General features: G+C 39.6%; 1 protein-coding gene and 1 pseudogene across 2 annotated transcripts; both read right to left on the minus strand.

The window, feature by feature from the left end:
- Positions 1-887: 887 nt before the first annotated feature.
- On the minus strand, positions 888-3,586 carry LOC148722326 (uncharacterized). Its single transcript, XM_088736557.1, has 2 exons — positions 3,346-3,586; positions 888-2,270 (listed from the first exon to the last, which is right to left on the minus strand). Exons 1-2 carry the CDS (start codon positions 3,361-3,363, stop codon positions 1,860-1,862), a joined length of 429 nt encoding a protein of 142 aa, XP_088592683.1. The 5' UTR covers positions 3,364-3,586; the 3' UTR covers positions 888-1,859.
- Positions 3,587-6,942: 3,356 nt separating this feature from the next.
- Positions 6,943-17,270, minus strand: LOC148722327 (sodium-coupled monocarboxylate transporter 1-like; annotated as a pseudogene). Its single transcript, XR_015992667.1, has 15 exons — positions 16,771-17,270; positions 15,452-15,517; positions 15,060-15,111; positions 14,592-14,659; positions 14,312-14,466; positions 13,755-13,895; positions 12,921-13,050; positions 12,068-12,156; positions 11,397-11,507; positions 10,300-10,370; positions 9,425-9,511; positions 8,826-9,031; positions 8,521-8,621; positions 8,246-8,397; positions 6,943-7,745 (listed from the first exon to the last, which is right to left on the minus strand). The product of XR_015992667.1 is annotated as a sodium-coupled monocarboxylate transporter 1-like (transcript).
- Between the last annotated feature and the right edge of the window lie 572 nt (positions 17,271-17,842).

Genomic DNA, 17,842 nt, shown 5'->3' on the forward strand with positions numbered 1-17,842 from the left:
AAGATTGGTCTATCTGACAGCTGTGAAATGGCCAAAAAAATTAGCCGTTAGGCGTAAAAATTGTTGGTCGTAAACAAAAAGTTAATCTTAAAAAAAAATTTCTGGTAACAACAATGTAAAGATATTTAACAATTATTCCACGAGCGCGCGTTGGATATGAGATGATGGATAGCCAACGAGGCGCTACGCGCCTCGCTGGCTATAATCATCTCATAACCAACAAGCGCGAGTGGAATAACTGTTTTATTAAAAACGCCCCCAAGATATCAGACAAATCTTACCAAATCTTAAATTTTTTAGCTCCTTTTTAATTTTAACCCGACGAGCACGTTCACCATATTTGTAGATTATGGTATATTGGCTCATATACTCATATACCATAATGGCTAAGCCAATAAAAAGTCTTGAATTGCATTATCCAATGATCCAGTTTTTAATAATAACCGTTAGCCGTTAATAGCCGAAATTTTACCCGTTAGCCGGAGTAAGGTTTTTGGGAAAAATTACGGATCTAAGTCCAAAATTGAGGCAACATGTTCCCAAATTAATTGTGAAAAATAAGTTAGAAGGCATGAAACGATTCACTCACTAGCATGCATCACGAAGCTAATTGTATTTTGAAACTTTATGGGACTACCAAGAGATTAAAGGTAAAAGACAGCCTTAGCGTCATCGGTTGTTTAATTTTACTCTCTAACAATTAGCTAATTCATTTACTTACACTTTAAAAATTTTAACTTTAAGATCCCTCTTTGTACAAGTATACAAACTGTGAACGATATTTACAACATCTTAGTTACAATTATTGGAAACATCGATACAAAGACACATTGCCACATTAATTTTTAAAGCTATAAACGATATGTTACCTGGATATTTACGTGACTTGTTCGTTGTACGTAATAATGTGAAGTGCTTGAGAGGCACCAACAAGCTTGTTGTCCCACATAAGAAAACTACAAACTTCGGCTTAAAATCTACAACTTTTATTGGTGCCAAAGTGTGGAACTCTTTACCGGATGAATTACGTTCAATGGCAACCCTCAAGGAATTAAAAAATGCTCTAAGACAGTTATATTTGTAATTTAATAATCTTAAGATTTTTAGAATGTTAGTTATTAATTGATTATGTAATGTCCTGTATTTTTTTTTATTATTTTTTTTTATACTTTGCTCGGCATATTAGCATGTATTGCTAGGGGCCTGATCAGCCTCAAAAACCCGCGTTGAAATAAAGTTACCTACTTACCTACCTACCATTCTCACTACTTACTCAATTCATATGTACAGTGACCTAAGCCGGCGCATAAAGTTTAAATTCAAAGATTATGTTGGTGTTGTAATTATTATTGCTCAGAATTAATTTTGCAATCTCGCGATTATACTTCCGTAATATATCTTTCATGTTTTGTACAATTTGCTCACTGTTCTACTAACACTAAGTAATTAAATAAACTTTCATCATGTGTAAGCCGGTGCAAACTATGTTCAGCTGTATTCACATTGCTTACATTAAATATCGTACGAACTTCACTAACACAATACACAGAACGTAGTCAGGCGACAGTCGAGCATTAGTCGGCCGATGGTGGACTCACAATCAACCAACATTTCAGATCAATCTCCTAGTTGAGGTGTAGACTATCGGTCGAGAGTCAGGTTCGAGCACTAGCCGACTGTGAGTCGACAATCGGCTAACTATCGATCTCATTCTGGCGACCGTCGATCGCTTGTCTATGGATATTTCGACCGAGGCTACTTAAAAAAGGGAAATCACTTTCCTGCTATGTACAATTTTGTTGACATCATGGTTCCATGCTAATTCGAGGACAGAAATTTACTACTGAGAATATTTCAGTCTAAATCTTACAGGTACATCCAGTCGTAATTGCCTTCCCGACATCGCCGAGGTACGTTCTTATCTCCATACACAAAGGGGTGGAATATTTCAGTGCAGCAGCGAAACACCCAGTGTTAATACTGGCATAACACGAAGCGACTGCGTATCTTCTTTTACCATAAGTGGCTACCCTCTTGGATTGGACGCACGGGTGATCGTTTCTTTTAAATCTTTGCAGATGCCTTAGGAGCTTTCCCTGGTCTAATATGGTAGCTACTACATCGCGTGACATCCTTTCATGGTTGCTTGAAGTCCTGCGCGTGTTCTGGTCACGCAGTGGTCCGGTCTTTTTAGAGTTCTCGGCAAGGAGAGATCTTCCAAGAACAAAAGTCAATCCCAAATGATTGACAATAAAAGTGGCGAATAACATCTATAAATAATTTATATAAAAACGATAAGTATGAGAGGACACGTGAATTATTCTTGAATTTTCTATGATATGTATCTTTATTGTTTTGACGAAGTACATCTCCATGTAGCCCTCTTTTTAGCGTGACAGGCTGACCCTCGATGTTCGACTTTTTTCCACCACTGGTACGTACAAAAAATAATCTTTTAGTTTATTTGTATAGAGGTACTTAGCGCTATAATAAAGGTATGGACAGATTCCTTCCAAAAAGGGTCTGATGAAGGGATGATCGAAACTAACCTACCGGTACCTACAAATTATCAGGGTTCTGGTTAAAACAAAAAAACAAAAACAGTAATGTTGATTTGTTTGCGAGCAGAATGGTGGTATTTTATTGCAGAAGTTTAGTAAAAAGACATATATATATATTTAGTATAATTTCAGTGCTGAGCGAAGAGTTTCCAGCAATCTGATTGGTCGAGCGGTTCCTTATATGACGCTATATAAACCACTCCACGCGGTTTATATAAAATGTTAAAATAAAATGTTAATCAATGTTACTAAAATGTTCTGATTTTAGAAATTTCTCTGTTGTTCAACTCTGAAATTATACTAAAACAATTATTCGCCTCAGGTTCAGTGAATATTGTCGAATAATCCCCTCGACTTCGTCTCTTTTGAAGTAAGTGTAACGGCAATGTAGCCATAAATTTCAATTTCAGTGTTCCTATTTTCTAGGGTTTTCCAAATTTCTTTTTCTAATCGCTACCAGGCCTATTCCTGGAGCTCAAGCTCTATCGCCCCAGGCTTTTGATAAGAACATAACAATAATTGTATTTTAAATCGGTTCTGATTTGGTCTTAAGCACAATAAATCATTATCTTTATTTTTGTCGTACTCAGCTGGGATTGCTTAAAAGGAAGTAACAAGTTTGGGATTGAGAATGTAGGAGTCTTTCGGGATAAATTTAAACATTTCTTCTATCGATGTCTTAGCTTCGAAACACAATGACAAGATAATTAAATCATGAACTCTTTATATATAAGTCCGTCAAAAATTGGGTGCATCACATACTTCTGACACATTTCGTACATACCTGAATTAATTTAACCATAATAGTTTCGGATTTAGTGAAAGGCTGGTTCACGATTGTTACTGACAAAAGTGGCGGAGAAAACTTTGTATTCAGCTGTGCTGTTTCCTTGGATCAGCAGGCTTCTCAGGCTATTGAATGTGAATTATGATCGGGCTGTTCAGTTCTTTTCACCAAGAGTTGAACTTTTCATATGCTTAGATCCTTTGAGGCCCTCGGTTAAATAGAACTGCAGTAGCTGAAAGATCACGTAATGCGTACGAGTTCAGCATTGGAGGAAATCATGGTAGACAAATACTTCACCGCACACTTTGTGCACAAACTTTTCATGACATGGTCAGCTTTGCCCACCAAAACATCATTTTGCTTGGCACCGTTGCTGAGACTACATTTTACGGTATTGCTGAATAATATTTTAAGCAAAAACATTCGCAAGTTCTCCCTTGAAATGTTTCACTCTCTTTCAAGGAAGTGCTAGTTGCAGAGATATTTTGGACTCACGACACAGAACGTGAGGGAGGAATAGTTTAATATCCGTAATTCGTTCACGTGTTGCTTGCCGCTTTTGCTGTAACACCCAAAGGTTTGTTTACTTCATAGCACCTTTGCCCTGCTCAAACGATATCAACATTGAAGTCTAAATATTTGCGGGCAGGGGGCCCTTGTTAATCGTGCTACCTTAAAATACCTTAAACGTTTTTTAATGCTATGCTGAGAACTTTTCCACGCAAACGCTGCTTTGACATGAAAGAAATAACTTGCTGCCATTTCGAATGTTAATAAACGAAGATTTTAGTAAATACTTTACATCCGTGTATGTCTGAAATGAAGTGACATTTGAACGTTTATATTCGACTTTCCAAATATAGAATGAGTAAAGCGAACGTGAAAAGTGCATAAATTAAATAGCTAATCACAAACTTCTGCGCTTAAGGTGTTTTTTCATAACGATTTGTATTGTCTAGATGCCGCCGGGTACATGTGTATTTCACGTATGTTCCAGTACATAACAAATAATAGATAATTCTATCTCCTCACAACCTCACAATGACAAATCCCATCATACACTGTGAGAAGCTATAGATATGAATCTTTAAAAGTAGTTTTTGTCGGAGGTAATTCTCGCTTCAAAAGTTTTGTCTTCTGCAGACGTCAGACGTAACGTGATATACTGAGACCAAGATTAGTTTTGCATTTTTGTGACATTTCAGTGTACCAGTGAATGAACATTTCGCTATTGAAGGTTCAATGTTTTGTTATTCTTTTGTTGCACTGGTGAAAAGAGTGTGGATCTAGTTTGTACGGAAAAAAGCTTAGGATGAATAAAAATTTCAAAAAATAAAAAATAACAAAATAACGTCATTGTTATTTACTAGTAAGAATAAGTTAGCTCCTAAGAAAAAAGTATAACGTATAATAGTTAAACTGTTTCTGAAATATAAATGAACGTGTTTCAACTTTCTTGAAAGTTGTTTTTTTTTCTTTTTTCTGTCCTTAAAGCCGGATGTTACTCAGGGGTTAGACTAGGCTACACATTTCTACGAAATGCATTTACAGGAATGTCCTTCCTGTCTGTTCCGTGATTTCCGGTTTAAATACATTACTTCTCTACTCCATTGAAATGTTGTTCACGGTACATTGTTTAAATCCTTTCCACAGTGAAATGCTTAAGATATTTTCCTGATTTAAACATGCGAATCTGCAGAGTAATCTTAACTGATAGAAATTCCCTTTTCAAAAGTTCTGTGTTTTGCAGACGTAATCTTATACACCGGGACCAAGGTTAGCCTCGTAGTTTTGTGACATATGACTTCCGCTTTCACTTTACCAGTGAATGGATATTAAACTATTGAGGGTTGCGTTTTTATTTTATTTTACTTTGACGTTAGGTTAGTCGAAAGAGCGTAGATCTAGTTTGCACAGAAAAGATAGAGAGCAATCGAGATTTCAAATTCCCATTTCCACCCCAAAAACAAACAAAACAAAATATATTAACAAATATAGTGAAATAGCCCCGTTACAGAGAAGATTGAATTTAATTCTAAGAAAGAGTTGCAATGGTAGATCTATGAATAATAATCAAATTTCCTGAATCAGAAATGAACGTGTTCCATCTTTTGTGAAATTTTTGTCTTTTTGTACTCAGAGCTGGAAGTTGTCTAGAGGTTACACATGGTTACAAGTTTCTGCGAAACGTATCTACAGGAATGTACTTCCTGTTTGCTCTGTTTCCGGTTCCGAGTGTTGCTACCGTACTCCATTGAAATGTAATTGTACATAAATCAATTTGACGCGTTAGCCCCTCGTCGGAGCGAAAGGAAGGGCTAAAGCTCGAAACGTCAGCTTTTATAATCGTAACGGTGGCCAATTTACCATTTCAACTTTGTTGATATATTCAAATTATCTTGTTGTATTTCCTTTGGTTCTGACAAGGAGAATTTTGTATGATAGTCAGAAGCTTGTTGAGTGTATGATCATTTTCAGTTTATTCTAATGACCTCTATGTTTGATTGGTAGATGAGAGGCTGTGGGGAGGAATTAGAACCCAGTCACTCTTTGTCATTAGAGGGTGATTTGCGCAAAGTGCACTAAGAATTTCAAATCATAATTAAAATAAATAACTTTTTGTGTAGCGGTTCCGTTTTGGCGCCAAAATGCAGTCGCAAAGAGTCTGGGGACGAATTAGCCTTTTCATATTTAAATAGGTGCAACGAATTTAAATACTTGTCTAACAATCAACCAAACACATCCGCTAAAAGAACATGTAAAGAGCTGTATAAAGATGTTCGTATTACCCAACAGAATTGTAAGTAATATTTCGCTGCGAATATTTCAGCCCTTCAAGTGTAATTACATATTTGAAACACAATTCATTCATTTGCTTTGCAGTTTGACTGTTGCCGATGTTACCTTTGGCAACCAGTAAAGAAATAAAACAGTTATCTGTGCATCTGTAACCTTCACATTTAAGTAACGCTTCGCTACGTAAGCGCGAATCAGAGGGTTTAATGCGAAACTCTTCTTTCTATATCAAATAGTTCAAGTGCGCATGTTTCGCTCTTTTCAGGAGGCTGTGTACCACAGCTGTGAGCATGGGTTCCTTGACATCGCAATGGAGTTAAAAATTTTTGGTAAGAATGAATTATATGTTCATGCATTACCTCTGAAGTGTATTTTGTCAGGGTGTCGTAAAAGCTTAAAACAATTTTCTCAAAGGCCAGAGAGATGTTGCGATACATAATGGGAATGTTGGGAATAGAAATTTAGCAGCCGACAACTCCACGAGGTGGCTTTTCTTGTCTGCTGTTTCCAGGTCGAGTTGTATTTTGGAATGTTGTTGTTTTGGGAGGGAGGAAAACCTGAGGGCGTGGAGAAAAATGCTCCGAGTAAGGACGAGAATCAACAACAAACTCAAGTAAAGTTTACTAATCTTATTTTCCAACATGCGTTTTACCGTCATGTTTGTAACTGCAGTTTGTGTGCTACTTCTTATCAAACTTAATTTGTATGTGACGCCAGTTCTGGGAATCGAACTAGGGCTACAGCGTTGGGAGGTGAGTGCTCACACCGCTGCGCCATACCCCTCCCCGGTCTCATATATATAATACGAAAATATAATTTATTAAACCGATTTAGTTTGTATCTGATTGGCTAGAAGGATGCCGCGAGTTTACGGACCAATCACAGAGTGTAGAATTGCAGATTGGTCAGTCTATTGTCAAGTGCACACCTGTTGTAGCAAGACTTCTAAATCCCTATAAACAAATGTATTTTACTAAATCCATCTGCTTTATTTATTTTTCCTGCTCAGGTGTGCCATGGAACATTCATTGTTGGAGTCAAACTGTTGCTCACGCTTACGAACAAGGACGGAACGCGTTCCTCAAATATCTGTTGCGTGACTTTCAGTCAATGCCGACTAGTTAGTACGCTAGTAACTTCTGTGAGGACGGACTTGGCATCCTGTTCAATATCTTGAAGGAATGCTAGGTAACATAAACAGTGAATCAGTGATCGAGAGACCTCATTACCTGGTGGCAAAACAATCGATATATTTTCATGCTTCTTGAAGAATATAGATAGATACGTATGATGCACGATCCTCGCAGTAGAGAGCGCTATTTATGCAATAGCGCTAATCAGACCTGAAAAGAAAAATCAGGCGTGTACGGCATTCGAACCACTGACCTCTGCGATGCTAGTGCAGCGCTCTACCAATATATTCATATATTCATCGTATCTAATATAGATAGTCCTCATATTGTGGTTCTGTTTACTGTGGTTTCGTCTACAATGACAAGCTTATCACCCAGCTTAAATCGATGGCACCGTTTTGATTTTAGGACCTTACTCTGTCGAAGGAACTTGCCTCAATGCTGTCGTGTTGTTTTGACCGTCAGCCTCTAAAAGAAATCAAGATAGTGGTCATTTTTGGCCACTGCTCAAAATGGCCATTGAATGTCCACTTTTTCAGCTGCGATGGGCTAAATGCAATATCGCGAGAACTATATGGATATTACTGGCTTGACTGGATCATCTTTTGACGCAACTATCATATGATCACGTCTGACTACAATTTAGTATCCTCATTTTTCACGAGATCGTTCTCTTGATTTTGAAACAAACAAAGTTAGAGACAAAGTCACGACAGAAGAAATGTTAACTAAATCGTAAATCAGAAGATTAATTTTACACTCCGATACGATTTTGGTCACTGGTGTCCTTGACTTCCTTACCTGAGGTCGTTGGCAAAGATCTGTAATCAGGGTCTAAAACTTTTGACTTAAGTATTTATCCAGAATTGGAACTGTTACTGGTTTGGACCTCTGAATTGCAGTTTTTGAAATTTAAATAGCAATGACTAAAGACATACACTTCTGTGGAGAAGGAAATACAACTTTACCTTCTTTTGGACCTCTTTTTCGTGGCTAAGATACACCATTTCTTCTTCTTCTTCCCATGTGAATTTGTTACCAGGCAGAAAGCCGCTCAACCGAGCTTTTCTTGGGAATAGCAACTTGGAATCCACTTGCTTACGCCTGTCTGCTTCAGTTTCTAAGTGAAACAAAGAGAACTCCGAGTGAAACGCAAAGTGATTAGGGTTAGCCACCACAGTTGTATATTGGTTACCGATCTATGAACGTTATCTTGAAGCCAAGATAATTTAATTGTAATTACCAAGGGCAAAACTCGCGATCAATCTAACAATGAATGCTGCACCAAATGACACACCAGAAATCCACAAATAAGATAAGCTGTATAAATCAGCCAGCGGGGTGCTGGAAATGAGAAAAAGATAAAAGAAGCGGATTGATATAACTTATGAGTACAGTTTCAGCTGAACAAACCACGTCGAAAGTAATGTACTTGAACACAAAGCTTTCTATCACAATTTTTAAATTTTTTTTGTACCTTGCAGAACCAGCAAGTTTGAAATAACTGAGCGTAAAGTGAGAAATAAATCATTTGCGATCTGGTCTTACCTCGTGTGTGGTTTGAAACGGTGTTTAATGGTTCCGTTGTTGTATTTGGATAGAATCCCTTGTGTGTCGTTTATCAGAGCCTCTTGGTAAAATGAACACCCTTCAACCGAGCGTAAGCCTGGGTTGGTATCAGGTGGGTAGAAAACAGAACCAATGAACACCCATGCTGACAACGCAACACCTGTTAGAACTCCAAGGTAGATACCCTACAAACAAGGGCCAAGCCACTGTAAGAATTAGTATTTAAGTCCCGTTACCTATGACCTAAGCCAATATCACGTGCGTTTCCCACCGAAAAAAATGCTTTCCCTCAAGGAAAAATTGTTTTGTGGAAAATGTGTCTAGAACGTATGCTCCCTAGTTCCTTGAAAAAAAGGTTCCTTCTAACAGAGTTAACTTTAAAAAAAGATTCCCTTCCAAAGATAGTGTCCTTTAAATATTCGTTTCTCTCTTAAAATGCTTTCTCCTTCGAAAGGACAGAAAGCTCTCAAAGTCAACTAGTACTATTCCCAAAGTGGTATCGGATTCGGATTTCGCCTACGAACAAGAATTTCAAGTTTAGGACCTTATGCACGTCGCCACTGCTCGGTAGCACTCACCTTTGAGTTCATCCTTGGAAAAAACATTCCGAGTGTGACAGCTGCAAACAGTGCTCCACCAGCGATACCAGTGATACTGTAAGCAAGCTATAAAATATAAAAATTAAAAAGCAATAAAGATGAAATAATCAATTTTTAATATAAGAGAAAAATCGAGTTTCCAGATGGGATTCCAAGCACGGGGTTGAAAGCTGCTTGAAGCGAACAAAAACTAGCGTGACTCGGTCAAGATTGTTTGGATTTAAAAACTGATTCAATTACTATTTAAAAAATCGAGTTTCCAGATGGGATTTGAACCCACGACCCTCCGTGATCTAGTCGGATACTCTAACCACTGAGCTACAGGAGACTCTATGGTGAGCAAGGGTCAATTAGTGGGTATTGACTGGAACCGCATCACGCGGCTACACAGCCAAACATCAGCTAGCGCATAGAAGCTCACTAACAGCATCACGCTGTCACATTAAAGCATCACATGCATTAGAGCATCACATGCATTAAAGCATCACATGCATTAAAGCATCACATGCATTAAAGCATCACATGCATTAAAGCATCACATGCAGCCAACCAGCCTCCAAAGTGAACATGTAAAGATGAAATAAACAATTTAAATAATCGAGTTTCCAGATGGGATTTGAACAAAATCAGGATTCAATTACTGTTTTAAAAAATAGGTAGTGCATTAACCGGTTTCTCGAAATTCATGCATGCTTTGCGCGCCTACTCTCTAACACTCACTCAGTCAATCATAGCTGACGGCGATATGGGTGGTGTACTTAAAGTGCACTGCCCCCTTGGATGTGGTCTTCTCAGATAGTCTGTACTGACCTGAAAAATGTCGCCGGTAAACCAGGTGAAAAAAGCTGTCTTACCTGGAGAACCATTGCACCAGTATATTTCACTGCAAAAGCTCCACCCATCACAATTACACCATAGAAGACCGCTAAGAGAGGAAAATACGCGAAAATAAACAACATTTCAAAAGCAACGCGCTGGTCGCCCCGCCGGGTTTTATGAGAAGAGTAAACAGTTAAAGAAGAATTGCTAGAAGAACTGAGACACTCTTAGCATTGAAGTTTGTATGTGCTTCTTAGTTAGGCCCTGTTTATAAGCAGGTAGGGTAACCCTAGTGCTAGGGTTACCCCGGCAGGAGGGTTACCCTAACGCTCCCACATTTCTTCTTTTTTTCATCTTCGTGTTTACAAGGCAGCTAGGGTTACCCTAGCACTAGGGTAACCTTAGCTGAGCGCTAGGGTTACCTTGTCGCCAGGGTAACCTTAGCTGAGTGCTAGGGTTACCCTAGCGCCAGAGTAACCCTAGCTGCCTTGTAAACGCTCTACTGGGGATAACTCGCCTACCCGGGACAACTTTTTACTTGTTTCAAGACCCTTTGAACATTGATAACAATGCGTGCGGTTACCAAGCATAGGTAAGTTGTCCCGGGTGGTAGGGTAAACCTACCTGTGAAATTTTGCTTGTAAACCCGGGCTATCTTTGACCCGCCTGCTAGGATAACCCTAGCACAAGGGTTACCCTCCTTGCTTGTAAACAGGGCCTTAGATAAATGTGGGTAGACATATTTGGACAGAAGACACGATATTCAGCACATTTATGGAATATTCTAGGATTTCTAGAACGTTCTTGATTAGTCCTTTAGAAAAGTTCTAGTCAGTGGTTTCGACATGAATACGTGATGTCTATTTATAGAAACTTGACTTGTTTACCTTAAATTCTGAAAATTTCTATGATGTAGTGTTACTGCAAATTGTCGTGTTATAAACCTGTAGAATCTTCTAGAAAGTTTGTGAGGAACTATATAAGAGGGAGCAGTAGGTTGTTGTTGTTGTTGAAATTCACTTCAGTATCACGCGAGTTGTATGAAGGTTTCAAGGAAATAAAAGGAGTTAGCGAAGAAAATTCAACTCAAGGTTTATCACGAAACCAATATTTGAGTAGAAAAGTGCCTTACCCATAACTTTACTGATTTTGGTGGCTTCAGAGTCAGTTAATGTTATTCTTCGCTTGATGAGATCTTCAACTGTCACAAGGGGACATAGCATTTAAAGCCGAGGATATTGTGCTGGTAGGAAAATAAATATAGAAATAAATAAGCACCTAATAAATAAAAATTGGAAGTCAACAATGGTACTTCCGAAAGGTAGTCTTCATCCGTTTATTTGTCAGGTTGAAACTGGAACCTGATAAGTTGAAAAATCATAATGATATGCCAAAAGCAGACACTGAAGAAGGTTTTATTAGAGGTAAGAAGCGAGTGATCTTGAAGAGAAAGGCGTCTCTCGGAGGATTATATACACTTAATGTATGGTCCCTCGGGAAACTTGTTAGTTTTGTTTTTTCGAGAGTCCTGATGTTTCCCAGACAAAGTGCTTAGTTATATATTTTGACTTCTCTTAAACAATCATATGGCAAAAATATGTTTTTATATATATTCGGCGCGCGGGCGACGATAGCGCAATTGTATCCCGGTCGGGATACATTTGAATTTGATCAGGGGCGCGTGACCAAGAGTCAAACAATCACAGTGCACGTTTTGTTGAGTGAGAGGTATATGACAATAAATGATGTTCCAATAGCTGTTACATCTGATGAAGACTCAGAATAATATGTCAAGTTGGCTACCTGAGAGCAGCGCCGTAAAGACAGGCAGTGAACATTCCTGGCAGGCCCTTTAGATGTCCAAGTTTGTTAACGACGAAATACGGAAGAACCTGAAAAGTATTTTGAGATAATATGTAAAACAATCTACTAAAATAACGCTCGGTTAAGGAAGTGCCATTGCTGTTTTACGAAATACAGATAGCCCAGCAATAACTGAGAAACTGTCTAACTATTTACGAAAAATTGTTTTAAAGTATTTTCAACAGGAGAGGAGTTACGCCTTGCAACATGCAGAAAAAAACATCATAGGGAAACCAAGTTAGGGGGGGAGGGGGAGGAAGGAAGAGGAGTGGGGTTGGGGTCAACCTTAGATTCGATATCCGCCGTTGTTGGGTCTGGTCCTCGAGTCTCCCAAGTACAATGTTAGTGGGATCCCAGACATACGACTCCCCGAATTGAAGAAAAGTATTAATTCATATAGGAGGCGCGGTGGCCTCATGGTTGGTACGCTCGACTCCGGATCGAGTTGTCCGGGTTCGAGCCCCGGCCGGGACATTGTGTTGTGTTCTTAGGCAAGACAATTTACTCTCACAGTGCCTCTCTTCACCCAGGTGTTTAAATGGGTACCGGCAATTTAATGCTGGGGGTAACCCTGCGATGGACTGGCATCCCATCCAGGGGGGAGTAGAAATACTCCTAGTCGCTTCATGCTACAAAAACCGGAGTTAAGCACCGGCCTAATGGGTCACTAGGCTCGTAAACAGACTTTTTATTAATTCATATAATAAAAAATCCTGACTTGTTTATACATTACGATATAAAGACACTGAATCGAAGTAGAACCCCGTATCCTGTCCCTGGATCTGATCCTCACCTGATCTCCTCTCGAGATCTTCTTGGTTTCTTTCAAATCGCAATCAGCGTATGTTGCAAATATCACCATTCCGTCCAATGTACAAATAGTTACCACAATAATCAGCCCTGGGACATTCAACCATAATGCTCTGTAAAACATACACAAGTACAAGTGCGTTCAATAACAAAAAATTCCTGCGAAACTTAATACCCGTGGTGAATTACTATATACAATCTTGTACTGTTCCTTGGGGTTAGGAATAGATAAAGGGTTATTTTTCATTTTTTTTCCTTCCTTGACTTGTCGCTGTGTACTCTTACGCGCCCTGAATGTCTTCAATTAGATTTTTTTTTAAGTAATTCGTTTCTATTGCATTGTGGAACCTTACTACGCATAATTCATACGCGCGAGAAGCGCGCGCCTGCACCAAATTGACGGCTTCCAGAGGCCAGCGACAATGCGAGGATGTGAATCGTGATTCATCGTAGACAAACTCGGTAAACCCAATCTGCAAAATTCTATGGCCAGTTTTTAGGTGATTAAATTAAATTTAATGGAGGAGCCATAAAGGTTTAACAGCTCATGTCGGGTGAAGTCTATCTTGAAGTGGAACGTGATCAGAATCACCCCTAAATCAAGAGAAAAATTTTTTCTCCTGCTTACAGAAAGATAAAAGTACCAACTCAGGATAATGTGGGCCACAAATTATTCGATTTGGTTTGTGGATAGCTTCGTGTCATTTCGGAAGATCTTCACTTCATCATATTCTTCATGCGTGTAAATTAGCTCTGCAAGGTCGTCGCAGTCAGTCACAGGGGCGCAAAAAAAAATATTATAACCATCCAAACGGACCTTTTGGCCTCCTTGAGGGTCCTTACTGCGAGATACCGCTGTACGAAGTACTGGGTGGTTGACCAGATTGGGAGGATAGCGATAGTACCGCCCATGGCAAGTGTCCAGAACGTGTTACGAACCCGGGGGTCTGGGTTGAAACTAAGGAAAGATTACATCAACAGAACAAAGTGTAAGCTTAAAAGGAGTACCCACCCAGCAATTCGTTTTATTGTGTTAAATTGAAGAGGTTTCCAAACATTTTTCATTCTGTTTCTGTATCGACTCAGTATTACACAAGAACATTTCCCTTGCACCCTGCAGGTTTGTCACATAAACCTATTTCGACGGCATAACTTCCGCAAGTGCCCCTTGTTCCAGCCACGGTAGTGCATCCGATGTACCAATCGGAAAATCACGATCATAATTTCGACATCTGTCGGGACCACTCGGAATGTCTCATAATGGGTCGGCCTATGTTATATATATGTGAGTAGTATGGCAAGGCTATAAGAATGTGGGAATACTTTTTCACGATAGATCGATAAAACCTACTAATATTTGCATGTAATACATACTCAAAGAAGTTGATTCGTCCGTGATTTTTGTTGATCTCCCAGATTTTGCTAAGTCCGCCTACTTCTAAACTTCCTCTGACAGCAACTATGAGAAGACCTGCTAGCATGATAACCGATTGAAATACGTCTGTCCAAACCACTGCCTTAAGACCGCCCTAGAAATACATGAACACATACCTTAGTATCGGATGCATTCAACCTTGATTGTAATCAATGCTGTATGAAGGACTCGTTTAAAAAAAAGATGAAGGGAGTTACGGAATATCGAAATATTTCTCACCAGAGAAGCGTAAAACGTACACACAACCCCAGTGGCGACGATAGAAACCGAAAGTGGAATACCTGCAACTGGAATTAAGAAAAGATAATGTCTTTCTCCTGAAAGGAACGTCAATCAAATTAGGTGGACTAAGATTTTAAATGGCAGTTCACGCAGACTCATGCGGAAAAGCCTTAAGAGAGACCACTGGATGTCTTTCAAAGGGATTCAGTTCGTGTTTGGTGAAATGGCCTTAGCTCGCCACTGTTACGTCTGATGATTCTTAAACTTAGTGTTGGGGTTGAAATTGTAATAGATGTCAATACCTTCCCTCAGGGCCATTCTCAGAGTTCAAGTCCGATTATCTAGGTCATGTACACTCCATCTCGATTAACACAACAGTTATTTAAGTAACCAGAACACAGGAATTCCCTACCCCCAACACTGAATGGATCATGTATAGGGCAATACCGATGGTTATTCACTGACCCGCCTCCAATGCCAGCGAAGGAGCAAACAACGCCATGAACAGATACAGAGTCTGTAAGAGATCGAGGAAAAGTTGATAATGGTGTCACACTGTACGTTAGAAGAGCTCTTCCGAAGAGGAACTCTATCGAATGAAAGTAAAATAGGGCATACAGAATTGGTTCACTGACCTCTCTGACCGTTTATTTGTGATGAAGAAAACTTAATGATAATTGCTTAGATAAGGAACGGGACGGTAGCTTGATGGGAAGGGTGGGGGGAATGCATAGTTCGAGTAATGTGTTTTATCCGTAAGAGTTGCTGTTTTTCGAACAAGTTGCCAAGCAACTCCACGGTTACCTCCCATTACGAAGAAAGAAAAGGAACGACAATTTAATTGAAAATGTACTCACCACCGATATTAAGAAGAATGCACAGCCAAGCATTCTTACACCAAAAGAAAAGCGCTTTTCAAGGTACTACGGAAAGTAGAAAAATCAGTAAAAAAAAAATGAAAAAATAATTGAATAAGTGAATTAATGAACGAGTTAAAAAATAAGTAGCCTGAGAGCAGGTCTTTGGAAATGTATGAGGACTTAAGCAACACGAGCACGTTAGAGGTCTGCAGAAGGTCCCTTTATTATCTAGCTGGCAGCGCCCTCGGGCAAGATAAAGCGGATCCTGTGTTCTAATTGGCTACCCGCGCGGGAAGGATCAGGATTGCCTGCTTTGATCCTGCACAAGAAAAAGGGTGTGTGGAGCGGACTTACAACTTTCGTAACTTCTGGACAATGCCGGCGACGAAGTCAAAAAAAGCGGGAGAAGACAGTCAAAACAAAAAAATTGATAAATAAATAAAATAAACGACTCTCTTGGGTTTCTTGCACCACAAACACCGGCGTGGATTTCTTTCCCAGCTCTCAAAATAAACACTGAAGTCGTTCTTGATTCTTATCAAAGCGACATCTTTTTTCTGTATAATAGATCCTTTATTGACCAAGCTTGTTCTGTCAAGATGACTGTAAGTTAGCCTCGTTCTTTTTTTGCGTTTGCGTTTTTGTGGAGCTCGACTTCGCCCCGGTCCAAAAGGAACTCGGCCACTATCCAGCCATCTTGATCTCACGCTTTAACGCATATGAAATGATACTGAGTGTCAGACCCCGCGATCACGAAAAGCTATGCCCGACTAGTCTCAAATCTTCCCACGCGTGGGGTGGAGATAAGCTTGTCATACAGCGCTAATAATGACGGCTTGCTCACAGGCTAAAGAACAAGCTTAAGGTGACAGATGATTCAATAGCTGCGTTATTAACCTTAAAGATGGGTTAAAGTTTAACCACAAACTGCTTTGGGAGTTGAAATGAAAACATACCTGCTATTCAAAGACATTATTCATGAACATCTTTCAACCTAACTTATGCAGCTGGCTCTTTTTCGATCGTAGAAAACGAAGGCGGGAACCGCGTAAACGATATGGAACAAGCAGAACTCTTGCGGCTACGCTTGTAACGCCTCAACGCATACACAAAACAACCAGTTAGGCTGGCTAGTGTTTAGTAATAGATATCGAACTGAACTCGGCCTTGAAAAGTTTTTTAATGATGCAAAAATTATCAATGATCAAACATTGACGATAAAATCAGGGATAAGTTGACTCGATTAGTATTAATTGGCCCCAACAGGTGTTAAACAACGGTCGTAATTTCTTTCTGATTTGCTCGCGCCGGCTTACCTCGTTCACCGAAGTGATCTTGACTCGTCTAAACATTGGAATGTAGACGGCGCTTACAGACATAGAAATCAACACGTAGCTTATGATGATCAAGTAGATTTGTGTTCCATAGGTGTAGATCTCTGCCGGCAATCCAAGGAGAGTGATCGCCGAGAGGAACGACACTAGAAGCGATATGGCGACGGGCCACTTCTTGATTTGGCGGTCGCCCAAAAGATATTCGGCCGTTGTCTTTTGTTTGTCTCCACCCGGTCCGCAGCCATACCAAATCCCGATTAGCGCCGAGACGGGCAACATGATGGAGAATACGACATAGTCGACTACACTGAAGTGGTCTTCGGCCATAACTGCGTCAATATTTCCGATTTTCGAGGACTGCCCTTATTACAGCCTAGTCTAAGGAAGTTATCTTGCGCAAATTGTATTATGGTAATCAGATCAACCCCGTCAGTGTCAGACAGATAGCTCGTTTTAATTACCCATTGTTGAACCTAACCCTAACCAACTTGCCGATCTCTTGAATTTAACAATAGAAAGACACAGTTAAAAACGTTGTTCTGTTGGTATCATTGTGCGTCTGTCAGCTACAGACACAGCTATTTGATAATTTGTTGGGAAGTTTCACAATAACTACAACGTTGCGGAGGGAGCACGTGACGCTGTTACGAAGAGTAACACAATTCCTTAGAAACCCGCCCGCTGTAATTTGACTGACTAATGAGTTTGTTTAAACACAGTTAATTCCTCCCGATTAGAGCCGAAGTGTTTAATGTTTCCTTTTTTCCTCTGCTAATGCGGAAAAGTTTAATTGCTTGAGGCTTTAAATCCGCCCGCAGCATACCTAACTTTCAAGTGGTATCAAAAGCAAATGGCTGACTCGTCTTTGTCATGATGTTTCATGATGTGACAATTTTTCTGTTTCAGAAAGACTGCAATGCTAACATGCAAATTATGTTTCCCACATTGCTAAGGAGTAAGTTTTCTCTGATTGCTTTTTTATCCGCTGTGATTGGGAACCTGGCAAAAAAGAACCTCGGAACTGTAGAACACAACGACCAAGAAGAGATTAAGA

The sequence above is a fragment of the Stylophora pistillata genome, chromosome 10 (assembly GCF_964205215.1).
Source record: "Stylophora pistillata chromosome 10, jaStyPist1.2, whole genome shotgun sequence".
Lineage (NCBI taxonomy): Eukaryota > Metazoa > Cnidaria > Anthozoa > Scleractinia > Pocilloporidae > Stylophora > Stylophora pistillata.